The sequence below is a fragment of the Eptesicus fuscus genome, chromosome 3, assembly GCF_027574615.1.
Source record: "Eptesicus fuscus isolate TK198812 chromosome 3, DD_ASM_mEF_20220401, whole genome shotgun sequence".
In the NCBI taxonomy this organism is placed as follows: domain Eukaryota; kingdom Metazoa; phylum Chordata; class Mammalia; order Chiroptera; family Vespertilionidae; genus Eptesicus; species Eptesicus fuscus.
The window spans coordinates 88241162-88256200 of record NC_072475.1 but is presented as its reverse complement, the minus strand read 5'-3'; the positions used below and the strand labels follow the sequence as shown (position 1 = coordinate 88256200).

At 36.6% G+C, this 15039-nt stretch overlaps 1 protein-coding gene and 1 long non-coding RNA gene across 8 annotated transcripts in view; one reads left to right on the top strand and one right to left on the bottom strand.

Moving 5' to 3' along the window:
* Positions 1-15039, bottom strand: part of LOC114227790 (uncharacterized) — a 48611-nt gene that overhangs the window by 10675 nt on the left and 22897 nt on the right. The window lies entirely within an intron of this gene.
* ZNF654 (zinc finger protein 654) overlaps positions 1-15039 on the top strand; it is a 115016-nt gene that overhangs the window by 84012 nt on the left and 15965 nt on the right. For 2 of the 3 annotated variants that reach the window (XM_028131236.2, XM_054714065.1), the window contains exons 4-6: positions 7707-7842; positions 10360-10562; positions 11400-11539. In XM_028131236.2, the coding sequence (XP_027987037.2) occupies positions 7707-7842; positions 10360-10562; positions 11400-11539 (479 nt within the window). The remainder of the gene's footprint in view (positions 1-7706; positions 7843-10359; positions 10563-11399; positions 11540-15039) is intronic. The other variant, XM_054714066.1, reaches the window with a different exon arrangement.

Sequence of the window (15039 nt, the reverse complement as noted above, 5' to 3'; positions counted from 1 at the left end):
GAGACACGAGATCCTGAGTTATTTCCAGCTTAAAATACTATAATAAATAAACTTGAGGGGAGCTTAAAAATGGCGGTGGAGTAAGTGGATACTACCAGACAGGCTCCCAGGAACAAAATGGAATTACAACTAAAAAAAAAAAAATCCTAAAATATCAACTGAAGACTAGCTGGAGAAAACTCCGATAACCAAGGATGGAAAGTGAAGACGGCATAGAGATTGGTAGGAAGGGTGGAGACGCGAAAGGGCTGGCCAGTTTACCACAGACAGCAGCTGAATTTCTGGAGACAAAAAAACCAATGCCCAAATGAAAGAGAATTCTCCAGAAGAAGAGATAAATGAAATGGAGATAAGAAATTTATCTTATACAGACTTCAAAATAATAATGGTAATGATGCAGAACAGCATGAAAAAACACTACGTAACTATGAAAATGGTCATGACACAGCACAAATAAAGAATATATTGGAAGGAATACACAGCAGATTAGGGGAAGCTGAGGATCAGACCAGCAAATTGGAAGACAAAAATCAACCAGAGAACGAAAAAGAAAAAACAATTAAAAAAACAGGAGGACAACTTAAGGAAGCTGTGGAACAACATGAAACAATAATATTTGCATAGGTGTGCCAAAAGAGGCAGAAAGTGAGCAAGGGATAGAGAACATGTATGAAGAAATAATGACAGAAACCTCTGTCATCTGGTGAAGGAAAAAGTCACAAAAGTTCAGGAGGCACAGAGAGTACCAAACAAGAAGAACCCAAACAGGCCCATGCCTGGACACATCATAATTAAAGTGCCAAAAAATAAAAAGAGAGAATCTTAAAAATAGCAAGAGAAAAGCAAAGTGTTACCTAAAAAGGAGCTCCCAAGGCTGTCATCTGATTTATCATCAGAAATTCGACAGGCCAGAAGGGAAAGGCATAAAGTACTTAAGGTAATGGAAAGCAAGGATCTGAATCCCAGGTTACTATATTCAGCAAAGCTATCATTCAAAAATAGATGGTGAAACAAAGAGTCTCCCAGACAAAAAAAGTCTAAAGGAGTTCATCACCACCAAGCTAGTAGTATAAGAAAAGCTAAATGGACTCCTGTAATAAGAAGAAATGGAGAGAAAAACCTAGGCATACAGAATTAAAATGGCAATGAATAAGTACCTATCAATAATAATCTTATATGTAAATGGATTAAATGCTCCAGTTAAAAGACATAGGGTAGCTGAATGGATAGAAAAACATGACCCAACTGTATGTTGTTTACAAAAGACCCACCTCAGAATAAAAGACTCACACAGATTGAGAGTGAAGGGATTGGAAAAAAATTTCCATGCAAATGGAAAAGAAAGAAAAGCTGGGGTAACAATACTCATATCTGATAAAGAGACTTCAAAATGAAGGCCATCACAAGAGACAACAAAGGTCACTACAGAATACTAAAGGGATCAATCCAATAAGGATATAACCCAGGTAAACTTGTATGTAATCAATACTGGAGCACTGAAATATATAAAACAATTTCTAGAGGACTTTAAGGGAGAGATAGACAACAATACAGTCATAGTAGGGGACATTAACACCCGTTGACTTCACTAGATAGATCTTCCAGACAAAAAAATTAACAACGAAACAGTGACTCTAAGGACACACTGGATCAGTGGAATTTAATTGGCATTTATAGAACATTTCACCCCAAAGCTTCAGAATATACATTCTTTTCAAGCACACAAGGGCTATTCACAAAGATAGACTACATCTTAGGACACAAAACAAGTCTCTACAAGTTCAAGAAGGTTGAAGTCATATCAAGTAACTTCTCAGATCACATGGAATGAAATTAGAAATCAACTACAGTAAAAACACCTAGAAACATTCAAACATATGGAGGCTAAATAGTACTTTATTAAACAATCCATGGGATACCAATGAGATCAAGAAAGAAATAAAAAACTTCCTGGAAACAAATGAAAATGAACACACAACAACCCGGAATCTCTGGGACACAGCAAAAGTAGTCCTGGGAGGGAAGTTCCTAGCACTACAGGCCTACCTCAAAAAAGAAGAAAAATTGACAATAATCAATTTAATCCCACAACATAAAGAATTAGAAAGAGAACAAGAGAAGCCCAGAGCAAGTGGAAGGAAGGAAATAATAAAGATTAGAGCAGAAATAAATGACTTAGTAACTTAAAGAAAAATCAGTGAAACCAAGAGCTGGTTTATTGAAAGGATAACCAAGATTGATGTACCTTTAGCCAGAGTCAAGAAGAAACAAAGAGAGAGAACTCAAATAAATAAAATCAGAAATGAAAGCTGAGAAGTCACCACTGACACCACAGAAATACAAAGGATTGCAAGAAAATACTATGAACTCAAAGCCAACAAGCTGGACAATGTGGATGAAATAGATAAATGCCTAGAAAAATATAATTTCCCAAAACTGAATCAGGAAGAATCTGAAAACCTGAAAAGGCCAATAACAACTGATGAAATAAAAGCAGTAAACAAAAAACTCCCAGCAAACAAAAGCCCAAGTCCAGATGGCTTCTTAGGGGATTTTTACCAAACATTCAAAGAAGAATTTACACATGTACTCTTTAAACTACTCTAAAAAATCCAAGAGGAAGGAACACTTCTAAGCTCTTGTTATGAGGCCAATAATCAATTAGCATTATCCTAATTCCAAAACCAGATAAAGACACTACGAAGAAAGAGAATTACAGGCCAATATCCCTGATGAACATAGATGCTAAAATGCTTCAATAAAATATTAGCAAATTGGATCCAGCAATATATTTTAAAAGATCATACACCATGACCAAATGGGATTTATTACAGGGATGTAAGGCTGGTACAATATTCACAAATCAATAAACATGATACATCACATAAAGAAACTGAAAGACAAAAATCACATAATCATATCAGTAGACACAGAAAAAGCATTCAACAACAGCCAACACCCATTTTTGGTAAAAACTCTCAGCAAAGTGGGAACAGAATGAGTATATGTCAACATGATAAAGGCCATATATGAGAAACCTACAGGGAACATCATACTCAATGGCTAAAAACTAAAACCATTTCCTCTAAGAATGGGAACAAGACAGGGATGTCCACTTACACCACTCTTATTCAATGTAATACTGGAAGTCCTGGCCACAGTGATCAGATAAGAAGAAGAAGTAAAATGCATCCATATTGGAAAGAAGGAAACAAAACTCATTATTCCTAGATGACATGATATTGTACATATAAAAGCCTAAACACTCCACCAAAAAACTACTAGATTTAATAAAAGAATTTGGCAATGTAGCAGGTTGCAAAATCAACACCCCCAAATCGATGGCTGTTTTATACACCAATAATGAACTCTCAGAAAGAGAAACTAAACAAACTCCCATTTTCCACTGCCACAACAAAATTAAGATACTTAGGAATAAACTTAAACAAGGAGGTAAAAGCCTTGTACTCTGAAAACTGGAGGATGTTGGATAAATATATCACTGTGTTTATAGATTGGTAGAATCAACATTATTAAAATGTCCATACTACCCAAAGCAATCTATAGATTCAGTGCAATCCTTATTACAATATCAATGGTATATTTCTTGGACCTAAAACAAACTATCCAAAAATTTATATGGAACCAAAAAATACCCCAAATAGCTGCAGCAATCCTGAGAAAGAAGAACAAAGTTAGAGAGATCACAATACCAGACATCAAGTTATATTACAAAGCCACTGTGCTCAAAACTGCCTGGTCCTGGCACAAGAACAGATATCTAGATCAATGGAACAGAATAGAAAACCCAGAAATCAAACCAAGCCATTATGCTCTATTAATATTTGACAAAGGAGGCAAGAGCATACAATGGAGTGAAGACAGTCTCTTCAATAAATGGTGTTGGAAAAATTGGACAGATACATGGGAAAAAAAAATGAAACTAGACCACCAACTTACACCACACACAAGAGTAAACTCAAATGGATAAAAGACTTAAATGTAAATCCTGAAACCATAAAAGTCTTAGGAAAAAAAACATAGGCAGCAAAATCTCAGACATCTCTTGTGGCAGTATGTTTACGGATACATCTCCAATGGTAAAGGAAACTAAGGAGAAAAATAAATAAATTAAAATAAAACTACCTCAAAATAAAGATCTGCACAGCAAAAGAAATCAATAAAACAAAAAGGGAGCCCAGTGTATGGAAGAACATATTTGGCAATGATACATCTGATAAAGGGTCAATATCTAAAATATATATATGGACCTCATATAACTTACCAAAAGACAAACAATCTAATTAAAAAATGGGCAAAGGATCCAAATAGACACTTCTCCAGAGTGGACATACAGATGGCCAAGAGACATATGAAAAAATGCACAAAGTCATTGATCATTAGACAGATGCAAATTAAAACGACAATGAGGTGTCACCTCACACTTGTCAGAATGGCTACCATCAACAAATCCACAAATGACAAGTACTGGCGAGGATGTGGAGGATGTGCTGATGGGAATGCAGACTAGTGCAGTCATTATGGAAAACAGTATAGAGTTACCTCAAAAAATTTAAAATGGAACTGCCATTTGACCCAGTGATCCCACTTCTAGGAATATATCCTAAGAAACCTGAAACATTCATCAGAATGTATGCACCCCTGTGTTCACAGCAGCACAATTTACAATAGCTAAGTTCTGGAAACAGCCCAAGTGCCCATCAGTAGATGAATGGATAAAAAAGTTGTGGTACATTTACACCATGGAATACTATGCAGCAGTAAAAACAAAGAATCTCTTACCCTTTGTGACAGCATGGAGGGACCTGGAGAGTATCATGAAAGTGAAATAAGTCAGAGAAAAACAAGTATCACATGATCTCACTCATATGTGGAAACTAATGAACAAAATAAACTGATGACCAAAATAGATTCATAGACATGGAAAGATGGAACAGAGTGCAGAATCTTGGAGGGAAAGCAGGGGAGGGTAGGTGGGTGGGGGGTAATCAACCAAAGATTTTGTATGCATATATGCATAACCCATGGACACAGTCACAAGGGTGGTAAAGGCCTGGTGCAGGGGGGTAGGCTACAGTGGGGGTGGGGATTCAATGGGGGGAAAAAGTGGACACATGAAATACTTTAAACAATAAATATTTAAAGTAAATAAATACACAAAGAAACAAACTTGAGACATTTAAGCTTAAGGAACCAAGTGCAAGCCTCCGAAAGATAGGACTGTCAACATCAATAAGTTACATGTTTCTGGAAAGGTCAATGTACCCTGATAAAAGGATCAGCAGTCATCTAAAAGAGAATACTACACAGTGTGCATTAATAGTTGTTCATACCATAGTGTCCAATCATAAAGATTTTATATTCTGAATGTCTTACAAAGTCTTGTATTGTCAGGAGCAGGCATGTAATTGCCATCAAAATCAATGATAGGATTAACAGTTTGAAACTATCTCTGAAAGCACGTATGGATTAGTGAAACATTCACCAATTACTGAAAGCTGGTTTTGTAGAGTGTCCTAATACGTAACAACTACATGGTTATGCTTGGAATAGTTTATATTTCAGCAGATAAAATATTAGGTCATAGAAAATTTAGCTTTTAAAAACTATAGAGGGCAGTAAGTCCAATCTAATCCTATCTAATAAAAGTTATATGCAAATTAACCATCACTCCACTATGCCCACCAGCCACGCCCACCAGCCAATCAGGAGCAAATATGCAAATAAACCAACCAAGATGGCTACGGCCATAGAGAGCAGGAGGGAGGCTTGGGTTTCCTCGGCAATGAAGGAAGCCAAGCTTTCCGCTTGCCCTTGCCAGCCTAGGCCTCCACTCTACAAAGTTTCAATGATAGAAGATACATAAATCCAAACAGAAATGGCGGCAGCCACGGAGCTGGAAAGAGCAGGAAGCTAGGGTTGCCCCGGCAATGGAAGAAGCCAAGCTTTCCACACACCCTGGCTGGCCCAGGCCTCCGCTTAAGGCTACAAAGTTTCAATTATAAAAAGATAAATAAATTCTAACAGAAATGGCTGCTGCCATGGAACAAGCAGAAGGCTTGGCTCCCCTCCAGGCTACAAAGTTTCAATTGTAGAAGATAAATAAACCCCTGATACCAGGGCCTCCCCTTGGGTCGCCGGGGGGGCATGGCTGGCCTGCAAACCACCACAGGCCCCTTGCCCAGGCTGCCCCACGCCCTAAGGGAACCCCCACCCTGATCCGGGACATCCTTCAGGGCAAACAAGCTGGCCCCCACCCGTGCACCAGGCCTCTATCCTATCTAATAAAAGAGTAATATGCAGATTGACCATGACTCCAACACACAAGATGACTTGCCCCCATGTGGTCAAAGATCCTGCCCCCATGTGAACACAAGATGGCCACCACAAGGTGGCCAGCAGGGGAGAGCAGTTGGGAGGGACCAGGCCTGCAAGGGAGGGCAGTTGTGGGCGATCAGGCCAGCAGGGGATGGCAGTTCGTGGTGACCAGGCCGGCAGAGGAGGAAAGTTGGGGGCGACTGGGCCCGCAGGGAAGGGCAGTTGGGGCGAACAGGCTGGCAGGGGAGCCGTTAGGCATTAATCAGGCTGGCAGGCCAGTGGTTAGGGGGTGATCAGGCTGGCAGGCAGAAGCAGGTTAGGGGCAATCAGGAAGGCAGGCAGGCAAGCAGTTGGGAGCCAGCAGTCCTGGATTGTGAGAGGGATGTCCGACTGCCTGGTAGGATCGGGCCTAAACGGGCAGTCAGACATCCCTCGAGGGGTCCCAGATTGGAGAGGGTGCAGGCTGGGCTGAGGGACACATCCCCCCCCCCCCCGCATGAATTTCGTGCACCGGGCCTCTAGTTTATATTATAATCAGAAGTCTGAGATAATAAATTCTCTAAAAACATTTCAAATATATTTTTAAAAAAACACCAGAATATGCATAGACAAATTATCAGCTAATGCCTAACTTACCAATACATTTTTATCTTAAACCAAATGCAAAGTCTTCATATTATAGGTCGGATTTACTCCTTAAGCTTGTCATTTTTCATTCCAAGATTACAATGTACTTGCACAACAAAGTAGAATAGAATTTTCATCTTTCAGCCTTGTACCACAACTAGGATAATACAGTTGGGATTGGGCAGGGCACCTACGTGTACTTGTCAACCATAGTCTGCATTGGACCCTTCTACCCCTTTCTTAGTCAGGATTTTGCTTGCCCTTGTTAACAGAAACCTTGTGAGCCCTCACGTAAATTTAAGTAAGCATTTAAGTTTTACATTTTTGCAACCTGGTTCTTTTCCTAGAAATGATGCATCCTGTGTTTCCGTTTGGTTTTTGCAACCTGGTGCTTTTCCTAGAAATGATGCATCCATTAAGTTTTTTCTTACATTTTAGCAATGTGATTTTCTTCCTAGAAATAATTCATTCCTTAAGTTTTTTTCCTTAGGTTACACTTCATCCCTATTATAATGGGATTTCTTAAGTCCAGTTATGTACAAACTGTGTAACCTTTGGCATTAAAGTCAACTTGTGTACTAATGGGTTTTGACACCCTACATAGGTTACTTTAACAACCCTTTCTCTTTTATAATTTAATAGCTGTCTCATTGGCCATCAGTCATTTTATTGACAATAATGATCAAGTTTAATTTTAACCCCTTTAAATTCATAAAGCCAAAATGATTTTTCTCTCCTAGGAATGCCAGAATCACCTCCGCAGATATGGAAATGTGAATCTGGAACTGGTGACTCGAATCATTAGAGATGGTGGCCCATGGGAAGATCCAGTGTTGCAAGCTGTTCTTAAAGCCCAGCCAGCATCTCAGGAGATAGGTACTTCAGGAAACTCAAAATCAAAACCAGCATTTGTGAGAAGCAAACACAATTTCATTTTCTCACTAGAGCAGTAGTAGTGATTTTTCTTTATTTTATAATATTGAGTAAGAGTTATGTATTTTTACATAAAGTGTGTTTAATTTGTTGTACTAACCTGCCCTAAGAGTGATTTTTGACACTAGACTTGGATACATTTATTTCTAGTAAGTTCCCATTCTAATGGGAATTAACACATTTATTGTCCAGATGTTACTTACAGAGAGTTCCTTTGCTTTTGTCACTGCAGTTATAGTTTAAATATCTATTTAAGTTGCCAAACCCTTTTAAAACAAAACAAAATACCCTGCTTAAGCACATGAGATCCCCCTAATACAGAAGCAGCTGTGAGGGCTATAACTCACCCGATTTTTGTCACTACTACTGTGTATCCCACACCTAGCCCAGTGCCTGGTAGAGAGTAGGTGCTTAATATAAGTATATGTTGACTGAATGAAGGACCACATGATGACTGTGTAAGTGAATGAGTGACTTATTAAAGTAAATTTCAATTCCAAATACTGGACAGCAGTATTTCCCAAACTTCATCCATTAATAGAAGTTAAATTTTCCCTCATCCCTTTACCGCCTGCATACTTCTTTGACATCACCTCCTCTTAAACCTAGATGTACAGTGGTTCCTGTGGGCCAGAATTTTCCTTTGAGGAAGGAGGCTCTGTCAACTGCTTCTCACAGAATATTTTTGATCACCAAAGCTTAGAATGTAGAGCTGAGCAGTAGTGAATAAGCACAAAACTGTGAAAAACATTTGAATGCATGGAGAGAGCCTAAGGAGTACAATTATAAGATTGCCAAAAGGAAAAGACAAAAACTCCCAGCTTTGGAACCATTCAGACCTTGGTCTGGTGAGAAAGACACTTCATACTACAGATTGTGCTCAGTGGGTTAGGATCTGTCCATTTGTCCCAGGTTAAGGGGTGAGGATAGGGATGGGTTGTGGGTAGAGTTGAGTGGAGAAGGAGCTGTGATTCTTGGACTTAAGAGCAAGCCAACCCAGATACAAGTGTGGAGGCCAACGACAGAGATGTGAGAGGAGATGAAAGATAAGGCCAGAAGAAGTAGTGCAAAGCAGTGGGATGAGATGGGAGATAGGACAAAATAGGAGGAAAGGGCTAAAGTATATATGTGACAGTGGTATATGCCCAAGGGATACAAATGAGACGAACTTGGTATGAGGGTCTGGAGAAGGAATAAAAGAACTGAAGCAGATGGAACTGAGGAGGAAGAGTTGGATGGTTGAGGAAAGGTACAGTCAAATATAGGTAAGGCAAGGGTAACAGGCTGAAGAAAACTATGAGGAGACTGGGGAATGAGGCAAGAAGGGGGTAGGAGGTAGATAAGACAGAGCTTCCAAAAGAGTGAAAAGTTAGGACTTTTAGGAGAGCTTTTAAGACTTCTCTGAGTAGGAGCTAGAACAAACATATTATGAGTTGCTGTGAGGGCTGATGGCCTTAATATATCGTTCTGCACATATAGTCCTTTCATACTTACACTGACATACCTCACTCTGGGAAAAGCTGCTCTAGAGCCTCATTAATATGAATGACTCTTCTCTGGTTGGTGATCATTAGGGTGAAGACTAGTGTGAGGTTTATCTTTGCATTAACTGTACAGATCAGTGTCTGTTTATCATATGTTGGAAATAGAATTGCAAGGCAAATATTGGCACCCAAATAAAACATCACTCGTAAGTATTTTAGAAGCTAATAATTAAACATATAACTAATTAAAATACTTGGGGTCCAGTATGATATATGTGTTCTAGTTCCTGCTTTGCTACTTAATTTTTGTCTTTGGGCAAGTCATTTGACCTCTCTGAGACTCAGTTTTGTGATCTGTAAAATACTATGATAACTGTCATAAGGTTGTCGTTAGGTCTAAATAAACTTAGTAGATAAAGGTATTTGTATATTTTTTAATTGTGTAAAACCAAGTATTTATTAGTAATTATTCTTAGTGATACATGAGCACATATTAATAAGCATTCCTTTTGGCTTAATATTTTGTTGACAAGTAATAAAATATATTTTATGATTTAACTTTATCATTAATTCAGATTTATTCTCTGTAATTAATCAGTAATGAAAATATTGAGCACTAAGATCAGAGTACATAATCTTAGAGTAGAAATTACATACCCCATGTTATTTGAAACATTTTAACTTATTAGTGACCTGAAAAATAAATATTTTAGGATTTTTACTTTTTAGACTGAGAAGAAATCAACAGATATTTCTTGAGTACTGTTTTGTTGTCACTTTTATTTCCATTTTTCCAATCATATAATTGTATATATTTTTTCACAAATAAACTCTTACTAAGAAAATGCTATTTAATTAAATAACTAGTTAATCTAATTAAATGCTACACGTTAATAATAAAGTTTCAAACAACAATCAAGAGTTTGAGAGCATCCTTTCTTGAGAGTAATACGAGTCTATTCTCTTTTTAATACAGTGAACAAATACTTAAGTTCGGAAAATCCACTATTCTTTGAACTACGTGCCAGATACCTAATTGCTTGTGAACGCATACCAGAAGCAATGGCTCTTATTAAATCTTGTATAAATCACCCAGAAATCAGCAAAGACTTATATTTTCATCAAGCACTCTTCACATGTCTATTTATGTCGCCTGTAGAAGAACAGCTATTCCGGGAGGTATTGTTTAAGATTTTGTTTGTCTATCATCATTTTAAACTTATAATAAAAAATGGGGGGAAATGTAGCAGAATCTTGTTAAATTCCTTTTTATAGTAATACCAAAGGTTTTCAGATTAAATTATTTACATGTGTTCTCTTTAACACCATTCTTTAAGCTCATTTAAGTTAGACAAAATCTGATATTAACAAATGATGAAATTAACAAAACATCAATAAGCTTTGTTTTATTTACTTATTTTAATCCTCACCCAGGGATATATTTATTGATTTTTAGAGAGAGAGGAAGGGTAGAGAGAGAAACACTGATGTGAGTGAAAAATATGGATCAGTTGCCTTCCATATGTGCCCCAACTAGTGATTGAAACCACAACCTAGGTATGTGCCCTGACTAGGAATTGAACCCACAACCTTTTGGTGTATACTTCAATCAACTGAACCACCTGGCCAGGGCAGCAATAAGCATTATTTGTGTTGAGTTTCTGGTGTGACAGAGGTCAAATACAAACTAAGAATCATTATGATTTTGCCTTTTAAATAAAATATTTAAAAATTTAAATTTTCATGTTTGTTATTTTGTTTTTTCAAGATGAAAGAATCTTTCTAATATGGACCCTACTTACCTATAAGTTATAAACATTAATGAAATTAAAAGTAACTGTAAATTGTAGGTGCTATATAGTAAAATTATGAAACTATGAAAAATTTTCTGTATAATTCATTGTCTTTGTAGAAGAAAACTAAACATCTAATTTCTTCTGAATGTTTAAACACTTATTGCAACTAGCTTTTTAGATATTTTAATGACAGGAACTAATTTTTCTTTTCCTCTTACAGCATTTATTGAAAACTGATTGTAAGAGTGGAATTGATATCATCTGTAATACTGAAAAAGAAGGAAAGACTATGTTAGCCTTGCAACTCTGCGAATCTTTTCTTATTTCACAGCTCCAAAATGGAGATATGTATTGTATTTGGTAAGTGTTCCTATTATAGAAATTAAAGTAAGATGGGGAACAGAAGAATTGGTTAGCAGAGTTTGGACTTCATATATATATTTTTTAAAGTTATGTGAAAATGTTAAGCAAGAAGCAATAGTGCCTAAAGATTAAAAAAGAAAATGATCAGGTACCAGTAATGGATATTGTAAATATTTAAGGTATGTGTTATAATGAAACAATCATGTTTTAAATTAAATTTGGAGTGTTAGCTTGATTGATTTTTAATTTAAGACAATTTTTTAGAGCAGTTTTACATTAACAGCAAAACTGAGAGGGAGGCACAGACATTTTCCATATACCCCCTGCTCCCACACACACATATCAATATCACTCACCAGAATGGTACATTTTTTTTATCAAGGATGAACCGCCAGTGACTCATTATAATCACCCAAAGTTCACAGTTCACCTTACAGTTCACTCTTGGTGTTATATATTCTATGTGTTAAACAAATATATAATTACATATCTATCATTATAGTATCATACAGAGTTTTTTCACTGCCCTGAAAATCTTCTGTGCTCTAACTCTTCATCTCTCTCTGATCCCCACCTCTGGAAAGCACTGATCTTTTTGCTGTCTTCATAGTTTTGCCTTTTCAGAGTATCACCTAGTTGGAATCATATGTAGCCTTCTCAGAATGGCTTTTACCTTAGTACTATACATTTAAGGTTCCTCCATGTCTTTTCATAGTTTGATAGCTCATTAATGCTAAATAATATTCCCTTGTCTGATGTACCACAGTTTATTTATCTGTTCACATACTGAAGGACATCTTGGTTGTTTCCAAGTTTTGTCAATTATGAATAAAGCTATTATAAATGATCTCTGTGCAGGTTTTTGTGTGGACATGTTTGCAACTCCTTTGGGTAAAAATACCAAGGAGCACTATTGCTGGAACATATGGTTAGAGTATGTTTAGTTTTATAAGAAACTGCCAAACTGTCTTCCAAAATGGCTGTACCATTTCTTCAGTCTACAGGCTGACGCTCTCCCACTGAGCCAAACCGGTTAGGACATGGCTGTACCATTTCTTATTCCCACCAGCAACTTATGAAAATTCCTTTTGCTCATCTTCACCAGTATTTGTTGTCAGGGTTCCAGATTTTAGCCTTGCTAATAGGTGTATAGTAGCATCTCTTTCTTTCAATTTGCATTTCCCTGATGTCATATGATGTGGGGCATCTTTTCATATGCTTTCTTGCCATCTGTATATCTTCTGGTGAGATGTCTGTCCATTAATATTTTTGGCCCATTTTTTCAGTCGAGTTGCTTGTTTTCTTATTGTTGAGTTTTAAGAGTTCTTTGTATATTATGGATAATAGTAATTTATCAGATGTCTTTTATAAATGTTTTCTCCCAGTCCGTGTCTTGTCTTTTATTATTATTATTATTGCTATTGTCTTTTACAGAGAAGAGGTTTTTAATTTTAGTGAAATTATATTTATTTCATGAATCATGTTTTTGGTGTTTTGTCCAAAATGGTATCACCATACCCAAGTCATCTCAGTATTATCCTATGTTATATTCTAGAAGTTTTATAATTTTACATTTTATGTTTAGGTCTTGTGATCCATTTTGAGTTAATCTTCATGAAGGTTATAAGGTCTGTGTCTAGATTCATTACTTTTTATGTGGATGTCCAGTTCCAGCATCATCTGTTGAAGAGACTACCTTTGCTCCATTGTATTGCCTTTGTTTAAGATCAATTGACTATATTTATGTGGGTCTATGTCAGGGCTCTGTATTCTGTTCCATTCATCTATTTGTTCTTTCACAATACAACAGTGTCCTCATTACTTTAGCTTTATAGTAAAACTTGAAGTTAGATAGATTAATCCTCCAACTTTGCTCTTCTTCATTATTATTTTGGCTATTCTGGATCTTTTACTTCTCCATATAAACTTTAGAATCAGTTTGTCAATATCCATAAAATGACCTGCTGGGATTTTGATTGAGATTGCATTAAATCTAGAGATCAAGCTGGGAAGAACCAACATCTTGACAATATTGTGTCTTCCTATCCTGGAAAAATCTCTCCATTTTTTAGTTGATTTAATTCACCTGAGTTTTGTAGTTTTCCTCATAAATTTTGTGCATATTTGTTTAATTTATACCTAAATATTTTGTTTCTTAGGTGCTAATGTAAATGGTATTATGTATTAGTTTAAAAAAAACACATTTTAAGAATTACTTAAAAGTTATTAGTAGGATATGTAACTTAGAACGTATTATGAGTGTTTCTAGTACCTACTCTTAGAGTACTGTTAGGTGAAACCATGAATAATTATTATAAGAGATTCTAATAACTTCTGTCCCCCTCCCCCAACACACATACATACACACACACACACACACACACAAACTTTACCATTTCGACATTTCATTAATTTTGAAGGGAAAACTAGGTTTCATTTGCTGAATATAATAATCTGAAATGATATGGGCTAGAAATATTTTTTATCAGTGCTTTTGAATTTTACATATTTAAAATAATAGCTCAAAGGGGGATTTAAGCTAAACTAATTTAATATTCTCGTTTTATAGATTAAAATCTTCAGACTAAGAGATAAATAAGTCATTAGTAACAGAACTGGGTCTGAAAACTAGTGGGTTATCTTCTAGGAGAGAATACTTTTAGTTAGATTATATAAGTTTTTAATCAGAAGTTTACCTGGTAAGTTGGAATTTCAAATACACTTAAGTGTCATTTCTTGATAAACAGTATTCCAAAACAGAATATAGTAATGACTATTATAGTAGACTAGAGGCCCGATGCATGAAATTCGTGCAACGGGCTTGGACCTTGAAGCTGGGGCAGCTGCCTCGGCCCTCACAGCCCTGGCTTCATCCGGAAGGTAGTCCGAAAGGATGTCTGGAAGGTCGTTCATCTGTCCACTCTAATTAGCATATTACACTTTTGTTATTAAACATCATTTTCTATGGGGATAGGCATGTTCTTTGCCCTTGGCTGTATTAAACTAAACAGGATGTCTTCAGTCCTTTCATATTCTTAAGTAAATTGGAATCATGTGTAAACAACAACAAAGAGGAAAACATTTTATTTATTTTCTTGGCTAACCAATTTCTACTCTTATGGAGGGACCTTAAAAATAGAACAGTGCCTATCTTTCCCACTCCTACCCATTATCACCCTCCAAGAATAGAGCTGGGAAATGCAACTCCCAGCTGCCTAACTGGAAAGGAATCTTTAGCCTGCTTCTTGGTCCTTTCTTCTGAGTAGGCCGAGTTCTCATGGTCTGCCCTTATTTCTTCTACCTGTCTTCTGTATTTCTTAATGCTGAGCTCCGTTTTCCTTCTGAAAGTTGATTTTCATTGTAACTTGAAGAGCAGGAGTCTTTCCATCCTATAAAGTCTGCATTGTCCCTTTCATCTTGGCCTTCCCTATGAACTAGCTTACCCTTTATCTCCTCTCTTTAAGGAAAGAACCTCATCCATAGTCCACTTTTGTTGT